The 14,658-nt window shown below is 44.0% G+C and overlaps 1 protein-coding gene across 2 annotated transcripts in view; it reads left to right on the top strand.

Moving 5' to 3' along the window:
- NME7 (NME/NM23 family member 7) overlaps positions 1-14,658 on the top strand; it is a 98,699-nt gene that overhangs the window by 10,716 nt on the left and 73,325 nt on the right. For both annotated transcript variants that reach the window (XM_045582952.1, XM_036443051.2), the window contains exons 2-4: positions 6,583-6,690; positions 7,407-7,573; positions 12,393-12,503. In XM_045582952.1, the coding sequence (XP_045438908.1) occupies positions 6,583-6,690; positions 7,407-7,573; positions 12,393-12,503 (386 nt within the window). The remainder of the gene's footprint in view (positions 1-6,582; positions 6,691-7,406; positions 7,574-12,392; positions 12,504-14,658) is intronic.

Here is a 14,658-nt window from a genome sequence, read left to right as displayed (position 1 = left end):
GGCTGGGGCTGGGCTGGCAAAACGTGTGTTTTCTTGAAGAGATCTAAAGCAGAGGTCTGCCTGGCTTTCAGAGGGAAGGCCCCCCTGCCCCGGTGGGCAGTGTGTGTGTGGCGTTGTGTTTGTTACAGGGCAGCAGGAAGATTGAAGTTTACATAGTGATCTGCAGAAGCCTAGGAGGAAGAATCTTCCAGAAATCTCCAGGACTCATGCTGAAAAATACTTAGAAAGCCCTTTCTCCCCTGAACCCGGATGTGTGGCTTTTTACACGATTCCACTTACCTAGGAAATGGATCTTCAGCTTTTTCGGCTCGTTAGTTAAATTGAGATGCATACCTGAGTGTCACAGCTGGGGAACCACCTGAGCTTGTATTCTGTTTACTCAGCTTTGAATTTTTTCTGGTTAAGGGACACCTCCGACTTCTGCCATGTTATCTCTGATGCCTTTTTTTTTTTTTTTTTAAAGAAAATACTACCTATCTTGTATGTGTCCCAGTTCAGTTGGTTGAGCGTCAATCTATGAACGAGGAGACCATGGTTCATTATCTGGTTAGGACACATGCCTGGATTGTGGGCTTGATCCCCTATGTGGGAGTGCAGGAGGCAGCTGATCAGTGATTCCCTCTCATCTTTGATGTTTCTATCTGCTATTTCTCCTTCTCCCTTCCTCTCTGAAATCAATTAAAACAATATACCATCTTGGAAATATGTGGACTCCTAATGTTGAACATCATATTTTCACAAAAGGAGAAGACATCTGGCCTTAAACTATAAATTTAAAAAAAGATAAAAGTGATTTCAATAGCCCTAGTCAGTTTATCTCAGTAGATAGAGTGTTTGTCTGTGGACTGAAGAGTTCTGGGTTTGATTCCGGTCAAGGGCATGTACCTTGGTTATGGGCTCCTGGCCCTGGTCAAGGGCTTGTGGGAAGCAACCAACTGATGTGTCTCTCTCACATCGATGTTTCTCTATTACCCTCCCCCCCCTTCCATTCTCTCTGAAAATCAATTAGAAAAAATCCTTGGGTGAGGATTTAAAAAAAAAAAAAAGTGATTGCAACTGTTTTACTTGGTTCTTAAAGAATTTACGTGGAATGGGATAATTAACTAAGTTTAATAATTCACCTGCCTTTTCCTCTTATGCAATATGTTTGTCGGACTTGGTGAGAAACGCTAAGCTAGAACTCCACACGAAGGGCCTTTTCCCAGGAGCTCACCTTCTGCTTGCCTTTCAAGCTGGGTTCACGAGGGAGCAATAGCCCCCTGGGAACAACCGAGACAGGTTCACACCGGTTCTGAGTTAACATTTGACACAGTCCAATGTGCGAGAAGTATCGATACTTGGTCCTTGAAAGAAGCCCAGGAGGAAGACTGTTTGGTAAAGGTTCAGTAAAAGCAAGTTAACACTTGAAGCCTAGCCCGGTGGTAAGGGGGACAGATACACATTTTGGCTGTTGTCTTTTTGTTTCATTGTACTTATCACTGTGGCATCGAAGTGAAGCAGTAGGCATTGCTCTGTGTGTTTGCCTACTGTGTCAGGTAAGAGGCCTTCAGTGGTCCACTGCGGCCTCAGAACGTTCAAGGCCAGGTGAAGGCTTTTCTTGGGAAACCACATTCCCCCAACCGTTGCTGGAAGCAGCAAGGGTTTCTCTCACACGGTGGGTTTTCCACCATGCTGTCATTCAGGGTGGGTTTCTATTATGCTGTCGTTCGGGGCAGAAGCCTGTTGAAGTGTCAATTCCATCATCTATAGAGTTTACTCCAGAGTGTCTATGAAGTCCCACTGAAACAGATAATTGGCTTCAGATTGATTGAGACCATTTACTAACTCTCAATCATGCAAATTCTGAAAATCAGATTTCTGGTTAGCTCCACACCGTTCTCTGTGAGGTAGTATTTGAATCCGTTCCAGTGCGATTTGGGCAAGGGAGCAGTTCCGTAAGAACAGAACTGTTTGGCGGCCTGTTTTGAAGGCGTTTTCCTGAAATACAGCACCATAGAGTGCCACACACACCTTTTGGCGCGTGGATAGAACGACAAGTCTGGCAGCGTGGCCCGATTGCCATTGCTGTCCTGTTGCTTTCTAAGACCTGCTCTCACAGGAGATTACATTGGAGGCTTCACTTCAGGTTCCGGACACCCAGCAAGCAGAGCAGCCCGTGAGCCTGCCGGCCCTGGTCCCTCAGTGCCCTCCCCACTCGCAGGAAGGTGGTTAAGAGCATGGGGTCTGGCATCAAGCCAGCTGGGTTCACCTGTGTCCGGGTTCATCCTGGACGTGTTTTTTAACTTACCTGAACCTTCGTTTCATCATCTTTACAATGACATAATACCATCTCTCTCATAATGTTGTATAAAATACGTAAGGGTTTGGATCTGTGAACCTAGCACATAGCAGGCACCCAATGGAAAGTGCGAGCTCTGCCTGTTACTGTTCTCGCCACGTTGGCCTGTAACGATTTGCTTACATATTTGGGTTTTATAGCATTGATTTCCTTGAAGTCAGGGATTGTTTGTTGGAATTTAAAGAATGTACCACAAAACTTGGCATCAGATAAACGTTGAAAAGTATTTTGGGAACGAATAAGTCAGTGCATGAATGAACTGTCTGGTCATCTGTGGTCTCTTTCCCCCATTTTTTATTTTATTTTATTGTGTCAAATACAAAACATAAAATTTGCCATCTTAACCATTGTAAGTGTACAGTTCAGTGGTATTGAATACACTCAATATTGTGCAACCATACCACCACTCATCTCCGTTGCTCTTTCATCTTGAAACACTATAACCAATAATAAAAAATGAAAAAAAAACAAACCCCTGCAAATCAATGGAGGCGAAATAAAGACATTTCCAGGCCAACATCCACTATGTCTTTGAACCCACACCACCACGTCTTAATACTGTGGCCTCTGCGTCTTGTCTCTGCCACGGACACCCTTCCGTTCATGAACTAATTTCCTTCCTTAGGAATCATGTACTGACTCTGAGTGACTCCCTTGTCTGGGCCTGGTAGAACACATCTTAAATGCAGGTGTCAGAAACTTATAAAAGAGCTCCCATGACCTCCTACAACTCTCCAATGACTCTCGCTCTTTACACTGTCAGTGTTCGCCTCTGCTTTCTTGGTGCTCAGCGGCACCTGGTAGACAGCTGCCCTCTCTCACCGACCCTGTCTCACTGACTCCCTCACGGTTGCTCTCTACCTCAGAGGACTCTTGGTTTGTTTTTAGTTGTTGTTTTGTATCCCACTTTTCTATCGATAGTTGTTCTGGGGAGATACCATGGGTTTGCTATAAGCTACTTTGTCAGCCAGAAACAATAGTTCTCATAAACCGTAGTTTATTCTTCATGTGAATACTATTTTCTGGGTGTGCAGAATTCGACTACCTGCCTCAGAATTCCAGTGGTATGGTGGCCAGTTCTGTGGGTAGGCTACCCAGATCAGGGGAGGTGCCAGGGGCTCTGGGCTTCCATGGGCCTGTCCAGCCTGCCCTTCGCCTGCCCTTTCCGGGAAGGAGATGTGCCTCCTTCCTTCCATTTTGTAGTTTCTGTATTTACTTTAGGGTGAAGGCACTAGTTCAGTCAAGTCTTTGAGTGGATGAATATTTTATTAAAGATAGTAAAAATTTAATAAGCTACTCATATTCAAATTTTATATTAAAAGAGTACAATACTAGAAGGCACAGTGAAACCTAAGCTTTAAAAGTCTATATTTATAAGGATCAAGTAAAAATGTCTGATAAAAAGCTATTACAAATGTCATGGTTTGTCTTTTATTTTACCTTTATTTCATCTTGACTAATAAGCATTATTTAGCCTGGTCGGTGTAGCTCAGTGGTTGAGCATTGACTCATGAACCAGGAGGTCATGGTTCAATTCCCCCTGGTCAGGGCACATGACTGGGTTGTGGGCTCAATCCTTAGTAGGGGATATGCGGGAGGTAGCCCCATTCAATGTTTCTCATCATTGAAGTTTCTATCTCTTTTACCCTCTCCCTTCCTCTCTGAAATCAATAATATATATTATATATATATATATATAATATTATATTATATATAATATATATTTATATATTATATATGTATTATATATATTATATATATATATATATATATATATATATATATAAAGCATTGTTTAATGTATCATTTATGGATGATTGTGGGGGAAATGAAATAGTGTGTTAAAAACTATCTATATTATATGCCGAAACCCGTTTGGCTCAGAGGATAGAGCGTCGGCCTGCAGACTGAAAGGTCCCAGGTTCGATTCTGGTCAAGGGCATGTACCTTGCTTTCGGGCACGTCCCCAGCAGGGGGTGTGCAAGAGGCAGCTAATCGAAGTTTCTCTCTCATGATGTTTCTAACTCTATCCCTCTCTCTTCCTCTCTGTGAAAAATCAATAAAATATATTAAAAAACAACTATATAGATATGAGTATAATTATAAACATAACATTTATAAGTGAATTATCAACATCCATATACCTTAACCTGAGACTCTGACATTAAATCCAGAATTAGCAACAATACTCATAGATTCCTTTTTCCATCCCTCTTCATTTTGCTGTTGTAATGAAAGGCTTTGGGAGCTAAGACATTTTTAATAATATGTTTGATGGGAAATACTGCTAAATAGTCAGGGAGGGAGGGCCCATCTTAGACTTGTTTTTTCATAACTGCCCCTAGCAGACCTCCAACTAGAGGGAACTTGGATGACCAGGGGCCCCTGCCCCCGTGCTCTGTGATCAGGGTTGCTTTGCAGTTAGGGCACAGGGCGGGCTTTCCAAGGGTGCCCAGCCAGGGTCCGGGAGGAGCAGTGATGCCCTGGAAGGCAGGAACACTCTGAGGGCCAGTTGGCTCAGGCACTTCCTCTCTGGTGGTTGTGCTGAGCCTTCCCCAGCCTGCCATCAGTCCAGGAGGATCCCATGGAGCCCCCCACCCTGTCCTCCATTCAGGGTCGGACTTGTCCTCAGGTCCTCAGCTACCCGGTCCCTCCCCCTCTCACTGGCAGGGGATCCTCCTTCATGGCATCTCACCTGCTTCTCAGAGGACCTAGACTACACATTCTCCTACAATATCTATAAAAAGATGCTGTCAGCCCAGCTGGCTGGCTCAGTGGTTGAGTGTTAGCCTAGGAACCAGGAGGTCATGGTTTGATTCCCGTTCAGGGCACATGCCCAAGGGTTGTGGGCTTAATCCCCAGTGAGGGACAGCTGATCAATGATTCTCTTTCATCATTGCTGAGTCTATCTCTCTCTCACTCTGCTTCTCTGAAATCAATTATATATATATATATATATAAAATAAAAAATACTATCAGGTGAAATTACTAAGGAGAGGAAAGGTATCTATACTAATAAAAGGGTAATATGCAAATGGTTGGGACACCCTCACGTGTAATGGCCGGTCAGCAGGCTGTGTGCACAGCAGGCGTAGGTGGGCCCTTGCAGCATCAGGGACTTGCATCATATCGTCACAATCCATCACCAGGAGGCCTGGTGCCCAGAGGTCTCTATACAGTGCCGGGGGTCCAGAGGCCTCCGCCCTGTGAGGCCTGGGGGGTCCCTCGGCTCCACACAGCGAGTCCTGGGGGTCCTGTAGCACGGAGGCAAGACCACCGGCTCCGGCCTACCTCTTTGGGGCAATCCTTTGAAGAGCCCCAGGTCGGTGGGCGGGGCCTACCTCTTTGGGGCGATGGGTCACGGGGCTTCCACACTGCGACAGGGCACAGGCCAGGCTGGGGGACTCCTCCCCAAGTGCATGAATTTTGTGCACTGGGCCACGAATCTCTTATAAAAGCCTAAGTGACAGTTTGACCTTTCGATCAGTAGCTATGACACACACTGACCACCAGGGGGCAAATGGTCAGTGCACAGGCATGGAAACATGGAACCTCAGAGGGAAGGGGAGAAAGGGGAAGGTATGAAGAGATTAACCAATGATTTTATATGCATACTAGAGGCCTGGTGCACAGATTCGTGTACTGATGGAGTCCCTCAGCCTGGCCTGTGGGGATCTGGCTGAAACCAGCAGTTCGACATCTCCTGAAGTGTCCTGGATTGTGAGAGGCACAGGGCAAGCCAAGCAACCCCACTGGTATATGAATCCATGCACTGGGCCTCTAGTTTACTATGATTTTAGTTGTAATAATATGCTAGTACTGTTAGAAATTAAATTTAGGAAAGTTAAAGCTTTATGTAATTGTGAGCTAATCACTCAGAATTTGTTTTTCGTGGCAGTTTATTGATTGTGTGTGTGTAAACTTGCTTTTGGTAGGAATGAATTATTACAGTTCTAAAAGGTGTTTTAAACATGGTTGATTTACTCAGAAAGACTGGGTGGCTGTGAGGTATCAAGCGGTTCTTAAGCCATGTTCAAGATGTCTAAGGATATTTAATAAATTAGGGGCACATATCTGAGGGTGTTTTGATAACTGATATATTGTAGAAAAACAGAATAATTTAATATAAGTATAACAGATGGGTTGTTGCACTTATTTGGTAACTCTTGTTTTCAGTGTATATGATTTCTACAAGGGTACCTATATGTTATGCATTAATGCTAAAATCTTCCTTTTCCTTGCAGAATCAGAGTGAAAGATTCGTTTTCATCACAGAGTGGTACGATCCAAACGCTTCACTTTATCGCCGGTATGAGCTTTTGTATTACCCAGGGGACGGATCTGTTGAAATGGTAAATGAGTCTTTCTTTGTTTGCGAGCGGGCAGGGGAGCAAGGATGGGGGAGGGAGAGGAATGGGCTTGGCTTTTAGATCGTGTGTCTACACATACTTTTCCATGTGTATTTTTAATGGGATTCATTGTTGGTATTATAATTCCAGTTTGTTTTTAAGTGTTGAAAAATAGGAATTAATATTTTTTAGTTAGGGAACTGGATGGAATTATCCATGTTTTGGATGAAGTGACAGTAAGTAGCTCCAGATAAAGCTGGTCCTGGTCATAAACGCGTCCCCAACATTGAAAGCTGTCATCTCTGCAAAAGGCCCGATTGAAGAAGACCCAGCTGAGGTCCCATTTATTTCTTTGCTTCCCTTCCTTGGCAGCCCCTTTAACGGTGAACCCCTGTGGCATTGGAGATTTGTTTGGGCGAGAAAGCAGACATTGGCGTTTCTCTGGGATGCCAGAGGTAGTGACTCGCTGCGATGATTTGGCAGTAAACACATCGTTATAGTCAGGGTTTTCTTCAGAAGTAGCACATTTGTAAGGAGAATTTCTTAGGTTATTACTGGAGAAGACTCTGAAATACAGAAGTTGTAAAAGAAATTAGGTCTGTGTTTGTAGCAAAGTGAAGCAGAATGTAGCCTGTGTTTAATAAAGCAGCAGGAAGGGCTCTTCCTAATCGCAGAGGAGATGGACATTCCCTCCCACCACCGCTGTCGTTCGGCTCTAGCACGACGTGAAGAACCGCCGCACCTTCCTGAAACGGACCAGGTATGACAACCTCCACCTGGAAGACCTGTTCATCGGCAACAAAGTGAACGTCTTCTCCCGGCAGCTGGTGCTGATCGACTACGGGGACCAGTACACAGCTCGCCAGCTGGGCAGCCGGAAGGAAAAGTAAGGAGCCGTGCGGTAGTCCTCTTTTCATTCGGTTCACATTGGCTGGGGACGAAATTTTGTGTTGTTGTTGTTTTTAATCTCATTTTTACAATGCAGACATTTTTAGTGATTCAGTCCAGCGTTGAGACATTTTAGAATCCTGTGGACCAGTGTCTGTGATTTCCTCCTCACCTGGCTGGCTACCTGGGTGATGCCCATAGTCTCAGGCAGTGATTCTTTTTTTTTAATTTAATATATTTTATTGATTTTTTACAGAGAGGAAGAGGATAGAGAGTTAGAAACATCAATGAGAGAGAATCATCCATCAGCTGCCTCTTGCACACCCCCTATTAGGGATGTGCCCGCAAGCAAGGTACATGCCCTTGACCTGAATCGAACCTGGAACCTTTCAGTTCGCAGGCCAAACTGGTTTCGGTGAGGCAGTGATTCTTTCCTGCAGGAAAAAAATACCAACTTTATCCACCCGCAGCAATCGTAGTGACATACCTTTAACTGGAAGCAGAATATTGGAATAGAAAAAGTTTTGGTGTATGCGGGATAAACATGGCTTATGGGGGAAAGTAGGACCTTAAGCTCTAGACTTTCACTGGTAGGTAAGTACGTGTACATTTAAATATGTTGTGTTATTGGTATTTTTGTACATATTTCTACCATTTTACTCCTTTTTTTCTTTTTTAGTTGAGGTATAGGTTTGTGTCTGTCATGTCAAATTTGTGATTATGGTGTTCACACCTTTCACATAGTCACGATTTTTTCCACAGCTGATTCTATCAATTACCAAGGTTGTGTCAAAATACCCCACTATACTTGTCATCTGTCTACTTTTTCTCATAGTTATGTTCATCTTTATGTTCTAATTTTGAGGATATGTCACTAGGTTTATAAATTGTTAAATCTTGGAAAATTGAACTTTTGCTGTTCTGAAGAGGTGGTCCTTATCTCCAGCGATGGACTTAGCCATGATGTGTCCCTGATGATGCAGTAGCTGTCCTGACTTTCCTCAAATGATGTTTACATGGCCTTCTTTCTTTCATCCTTTTTAAAAATTAATTAATTAAATAATTTATTATTTTAATCCTCACCTGAGGATATTTTTTCCATTGATCTTTGAGCGAGAGCGAGAGCAAGAGAGAGAGAGAGAGAGAGACATTGATGCAAGACACACCAATTGGTTGCCTCCCACATGTGCTCCCACTGGGGAAGATTGCCATGTGTGTGGGATATGTGTGCTTTGTGTTATTATATGAAGTAATTGAGATAAGGATGAAGTGAAATTCCTCCTGGCAAGGACTATGTCTGCTCCGACTGTTGCCAGGAGGCGTGGTAGCAACCTGGAGGATTGAATTCACAGTTAGCAGTTCCCAGACCACCTGGGTGAGGGCCTTGTGCTGCCCGGGCACTCCAGGCCTTCTACCTGGTCACCCTAGGTCACATGTGTCAAACACAAGGCCCGCGGGCCAAATCCGTCCCGCCATGCCTTGCAATGTGGCCCGCACCGCGCTGTCATCACTGCACTCTGCTGCGTTTCCATCACAATGACAGTTTATGACTGTTCAGTAAACCATTCGGCCCGCGATTTAGGCTGGATTTTAGATTTTGGCCCCTTCTCTGATTGAGTTCGACACCCCTACCTAGGTGGAGCAACCGCCCAGATCACTGCAGAGCACCCCATGTGGGGTCTGCTCCCCGCCCCTAGGGAGTTAACGTTCAGATCCACCAGCAGGCAGTGCTGCCAAGTTAATGCAGCGTTCATTCCCATTTTTCTTTCGTTTTGGAAGCAATCATTGTTTAATACCTAGTCAGTCTATCTTTGCTTTAGAAAAATACTTGTCCTTATTTTTAGTTTTCCGTGGATGGATTGCCCTGAAAAGCTTTGCATTGTGGTGAGTGGAAAGCTCTGGCTCGGCCCTTCCCCCAAACCACAGCTGTCCCACAAGGCTCTCCCTCACCCTGCGCAAGCACACACCCCGCCCTCGCAAACAAAACTTAAAAGAAACCATAAATTGGGCCTAGGGTTCTGTCTTAGGACGGGCTTCTTCATGCTCAGGGAAAGAATGCACACCTTTGGAAACAGCCACATAAACTGACGTGGTGAAAGTTGACACAGGTGGCAGCCCTCATGGAGCCCACAGCGCCGTGCAGGGTGTCGGTGGGACAGTGTGCGCTTGGTCATCTTCATCGCATCCAGACTTGCAGTCTCCATTTGAGCCCGAAGGTGTAGGAGGAACATGCTTTCTGCTTGACTGTGAGGATGGTTGCTTTTCAGAAATCTCTATCCTGCCTGAGTCTTGTGAAGGCTGGCCAAACTTCTTCACTGCCACTGCTGAGAAGTGTTAGTGCCCAAGGACGATTTTCATTCTTTCTGGTTTTCTTCTGAGAGCATCTCATGCTGTGTGCTGAGAGCTTGCCTCGGAGCAGGTGAGGGGAAGCTCATTGCGGTGATGCCCAGGGAGCCACCCTTCCGGCTGCTGTGTCCTTGACGGTCCCTCTCACCTTGACACTGGGCTTCCCCGTGTGACTAGCTTTGGCCAAAGAGACAGCAGCAGCTGTGCTCCAGGGGGCGCTTGCTAAGTGCAGGGACACCGGACACGCAGCTGTGCTTGAAGGAGGAAGGAGAAGCCTCACACCAAGCAAAGTCCCCCACCAGACACAGCTGCGAGAGCGACCCCAGTGAAACCACTGCCCAGCCAGCCCTCAGGATCCTGAGGAAGGGGTTCAGGCCGCTGCATTTTGGGGTGGCCATCCTACAGCAGCAGAAAGCAAGGCGCTGTTCACATGGTGCCATCATCACTCCTAAATGACGCCCATGATTGCTGATCCTGTCTTATTTTCCCTCCAAAGTCCATTTTAATTGTCATCTATGGAACAGTTAAGCAGAACAGATATGACCGGGTTTAGGGTTTTAATTGCAGTAAGCACCCTTTGTCTCCTGTAGGCATTAAGAGAAATCAGAGATGCATCTTAAACTAAGTCCTATCCGTTTCGTGTTTTTCACGTTGCTTCTTGCTCGCAGACGCCGACGAGTGCTGATGCGTCTGTGTTTTAAGAGCTGTGGTTTGCAAAAGTTCCCCCCGAGTTCAGCATAGACAGTTGATGGGTTTGGCTTGTCATATTTAAATAATGTGAGCTAAAAGGGGACTCGTTTTCATTGTGCTCAATGAAGCCATATGATATAAAATACCATAGGAGACTCATCTGCTCCAAAACAAAGAAGAAAGATAGTCTGGTACTGAACAGACCAAGATGAATTATTTGTTTTTCAAAAGTTTTAATAGCCAGCCATCAGTTACATCCAGCTGTGAGTAAGGCTGTTTAAATCATGGGAGCCTCTGCCAAGTGCGTCTCATTGGAGAAAAAAAGCCCCACCAATCTCCATTTGTGGATCCCTGAGTGCATGTCCTGTCGCACAACTGGAAATAAAGTGGAAGTGGCTGCTGTTCTTGACCACAATCTGTGTCACATACACTGAGTGACTCCCACCGGGCTGATTTTCATCTTGCATTCGTAATTATTTCCAAATCAATGTATAGCATACATGTTAAAGCAATGAGACCAGACATCAAGCTGGCAATAGTAGGCGTGGGTTTTGTGATGATGTTCCTTTTAATAACATTAATCGTGACAGGTCTGTGGTGCGGGAAAAGTGCAGGCTGGGAATGCCGTCAGGTAGCTGCTTTTTTCTGAAGATGCCACTGACCGCTTTGAGATCTTAGCCAGGTTGCCTTTCTGGGCCCAATTTCCTCAATAGTAAAATGAGGGCACCCAGGCGATCTCCTTCATCAAAAATGCACTAGTCCTGTGGCTTCGGAGGCGAGTCATTGCTCTGGGGCAGCATTGGAGGAGAGAGATTTAAAAAGTTAGGGTGGGACCTGCCTGCGTGGCTCAGTGGTTGGACATCAACCTATGAACCAGGGGGTCACGGTTCGATTCCCGGTCAGGGCACATGCCTGGGTTGCGGGCTCAATCCCCAGTGTGGGGCTTGCAGGAAGCAGCCAATCAATGATTCTCTCTCATCATTGATGTTTCTCTCTCTCTCTCTACTCCTTTCCCTTTTCTCTGAAATCAATAAAAATATATTTTAAAAAAGTTAGGGTGGTGTTTGCTGACCATGTTCATCACCAAGTGGGAAGGCATTTGGTTCCTTGTGCATCATTCAGCTATGAATATGAGTGTGAATAGTATGTAATTGTTTTTTTTAATATATTTTATTGATTTTTTTTTTTACAGAGAGGAAGAGAGAGGGATAGAGAGATAGAATCATCGAAGAGAGAGAAACATCGACCAGTTGCCTCCTGCACACCCCCCACTAGGGATGTGCCCGCAACCAATGTACATGCCCTTGACCGGAATCGAACCTGGGACCTTTCAGTCCGCAGGCCGACACTCTATCCACTGAGCCAAACAGGTTCCAGCAATATGTAATTGTTAATAGAAGAATTTATAATTATTTCCCATACATGTTAAAACAATGAGATTAGAAATCAAGCTGATAATATATTTAATACAATGTTTTAAAAAGTTTTTCTTTCAAAGAACGTATTCTAAGAACTAGAACTTTTAAAAAAGTGTTTTCCAATTTTGGCACATTAAAATTACAATTTTAATGTATTTTTCCCTAAGCTATTATTATGGTTATATTGGGTATCTTATTTTGATTTTATGGACGGAAAAGTAGTTAACTTAATTTGCAGAAGTTTTTAGAGACCTTCATTGCACTTATAATTTATTGTGATGTTTGATTAGGGAGACAACCACTGCTTGGGAATTAAAAGTAGAATCTGTTCAGCTGCTTTCAAACTTTCTTCTTTCTTTGCAGAACGTTAGCCCTGATTAAGCCAAATGCCATTTCCAAAGCTGGAGAAATAATTGAAATAATAATCAAAGCTGGGTTTACTATCACCAAACTCAAAATGATGATGCTCTCAAGGTAATTTGTTGATAATTTCCAGTTATGCGATGTCTGGTGGGCCCCCTCCCCCTTTTTAAAATTATCTTTTATCATTCATCTCATTGTTTAAAAATTTAAATTCCCACACTGACTGATAAATAGAATAGTTATCTAATTAGAATGAGAAAACACAAGGCAGCTGGTTAGCAGTAGCTGTCAGATCCTACTGCCTCATTCCCTGTGTGCTGCCATTGTAACCCACTGTGTGCTCACTGTAATCTAATACATCTGTAGAACACTGGATAGAAATGAAAGGAGAAATGAAGTCGCATTATTCCTATTGACTTGGGAGTGTTATTGTTGAGATTTTCAAAAGTGATGCATTTGGAAATGTTTGTATTTAGCTCCACCCAACCAACATATATGTAACTGGGAAATATACCTGAAATATACCTATTTCATTCTATCTGAGCAGGTGTTTTCTAAGTTTACCAGGAAGGCAGGAGGCTTATATTTCAGAGCAGAGTGTAGAGCTAGTTTGCTTGTAACGGTGTGTGACTGTGAACAACTTATTTCTGTGCTTCAGTCTCTTCATCTGTGAAATGTAGGTCATCATAACACCTGTGCCAGAAAGTTCTTATAGGGCCGACTTGAGTTTACTGTATGTCAGATGCTTTGAGAAAGCCTGGCCCATCATAGGTGTACCTCTGTGTTTGCCATTAGTAGTAGTAGCATTAGTACTAGTGATATCATTATTATTTCCTGGAAACCAAGGTCATGACCCTTTCTAAGTAGTCAAATTTGCCCACTGAGCATACAGTGGTTACAATTGAGAATGCTTGCTCTCCTATCAGGCAGGATTATGGAGATACACATTTCAGTAGTTTCAGTGAGAGGGAACATTTTTTATGTTGCCACATTTCCAGTTCCCATGCTAGAGATGCCCAAGATACTTTCTTCTCATTGTTCATATCGTCTCATGCATCTCTATTAATGCTATTCTCGAGTCTTGGCTTTACCCAGCTCAAAGCTAATGAGGTAGTTTGGTACTTTTCCATGGCTGCTGCCAAAGGCAGGAGACTTCTGGGCCACAGACAGAGGACCTTGTATGGCACAGCAAGCAGCACGGACGTCATGTTTGTGTTGGTTCCCCTTGCCTCCTCCATGGCCATGGGAATAATGGGATATGGGCCCTGCTGGGTGTTATCTGCACAATTGATTGCATCACAGTGCGGAGCATTGAACTTGAGTTACCACTGTTTCATCAGAAGCAGTAAACAAGCCTGCTGTTTGTACTGAAGAGACATGATCTCATCCCTCAAAGATAATCACCATGAACAGGACTCTGAGAAGTGGCGGGATAAAGACCAGTCAGGGCCTCACATTCCTAGCTTATACAGTGAGACATGCTAGGCCCACCAGAGACCCATGGGAGGTCTGCCAATAGTTTAGTCTTCTCTAAACTCACTGGCTCCAGCGTCAGTCCCTCCATTAGCATAGTATCTTAAAGGCAGCAGCCAAGTTTCATCCGATGGGTCTTCCTAGTTCTTGGATAAAGGCTTCAGTCGATAGGCACTCAGTAAATACTTCATGGAAGAATCAGCGGTTAGATCCTGTGAGAGACCCATGCACCTCTGAATAAAACCAAGCAGTTCTTCTCCAGGTGAGATACACTTGTTGGTATCTCTTCCATCGACATGTTTTAAGGAAGAATGAGACAAGAAGGATGGGGAAAATTCATGAACTCTCATCGCAGTTTCAGTTTTAGATATTGAATGAAGATAATGGCCAGGGACATGTAGGAAAAAATAATGAAACCGTTTTAGTAGTTTAGTAAGATTTTTCTCCTTTTTGTTGATATTAAAGATTATGATTGTGCATTTTTCTCTTTTAGCAGTTCAAAAGAGAAAAACACAACCATAATCTTTGTGTTGTTTTGGATTGGTTGTTTTGAGGATTGGTTGTTTTGTAGTCTTGGATTGGTTGTTTTGTAGGATTGGTTGTTTTGTAGTCTTGGATTGGTTGTTTTGTAGGATTGGTTGTTTTGAGGATTGGTTGTTTTGAGGATTGGTTGTTTTGTAGTCTTGGATTGGTTGTTTTGTAGTCTTGCTGCCAACTCTTCTGAAATACCACATTAATGAGTTTTTCTGGCATGGAGTGTTACCTCATTGTAGACTGCACTACGTATATCCAT

This window comes from Pipistrellus kuhlii, unplaced genomic scaffold (genome assembly GCF_014108245.1).
Source record: "Pipistrellus kuhlii isolate mPipKuh1 unplaced genomic scaffold, mPipKuh1.p scaffold_m20_p_18, whole genome shotgun sequence".
Lineage (NCBI taxonomy): Eukaryota > Metazoa > Chordata > Mammalia > Chiroptera > Vespertilionidae > Pipistrellus > Pipistrellus kuhlii.
The sequence above is the reverse complement of the archived record's forward strand: the minus strand, read 5'-3'. Positions and strand labels throughout refer to the sequence as shown.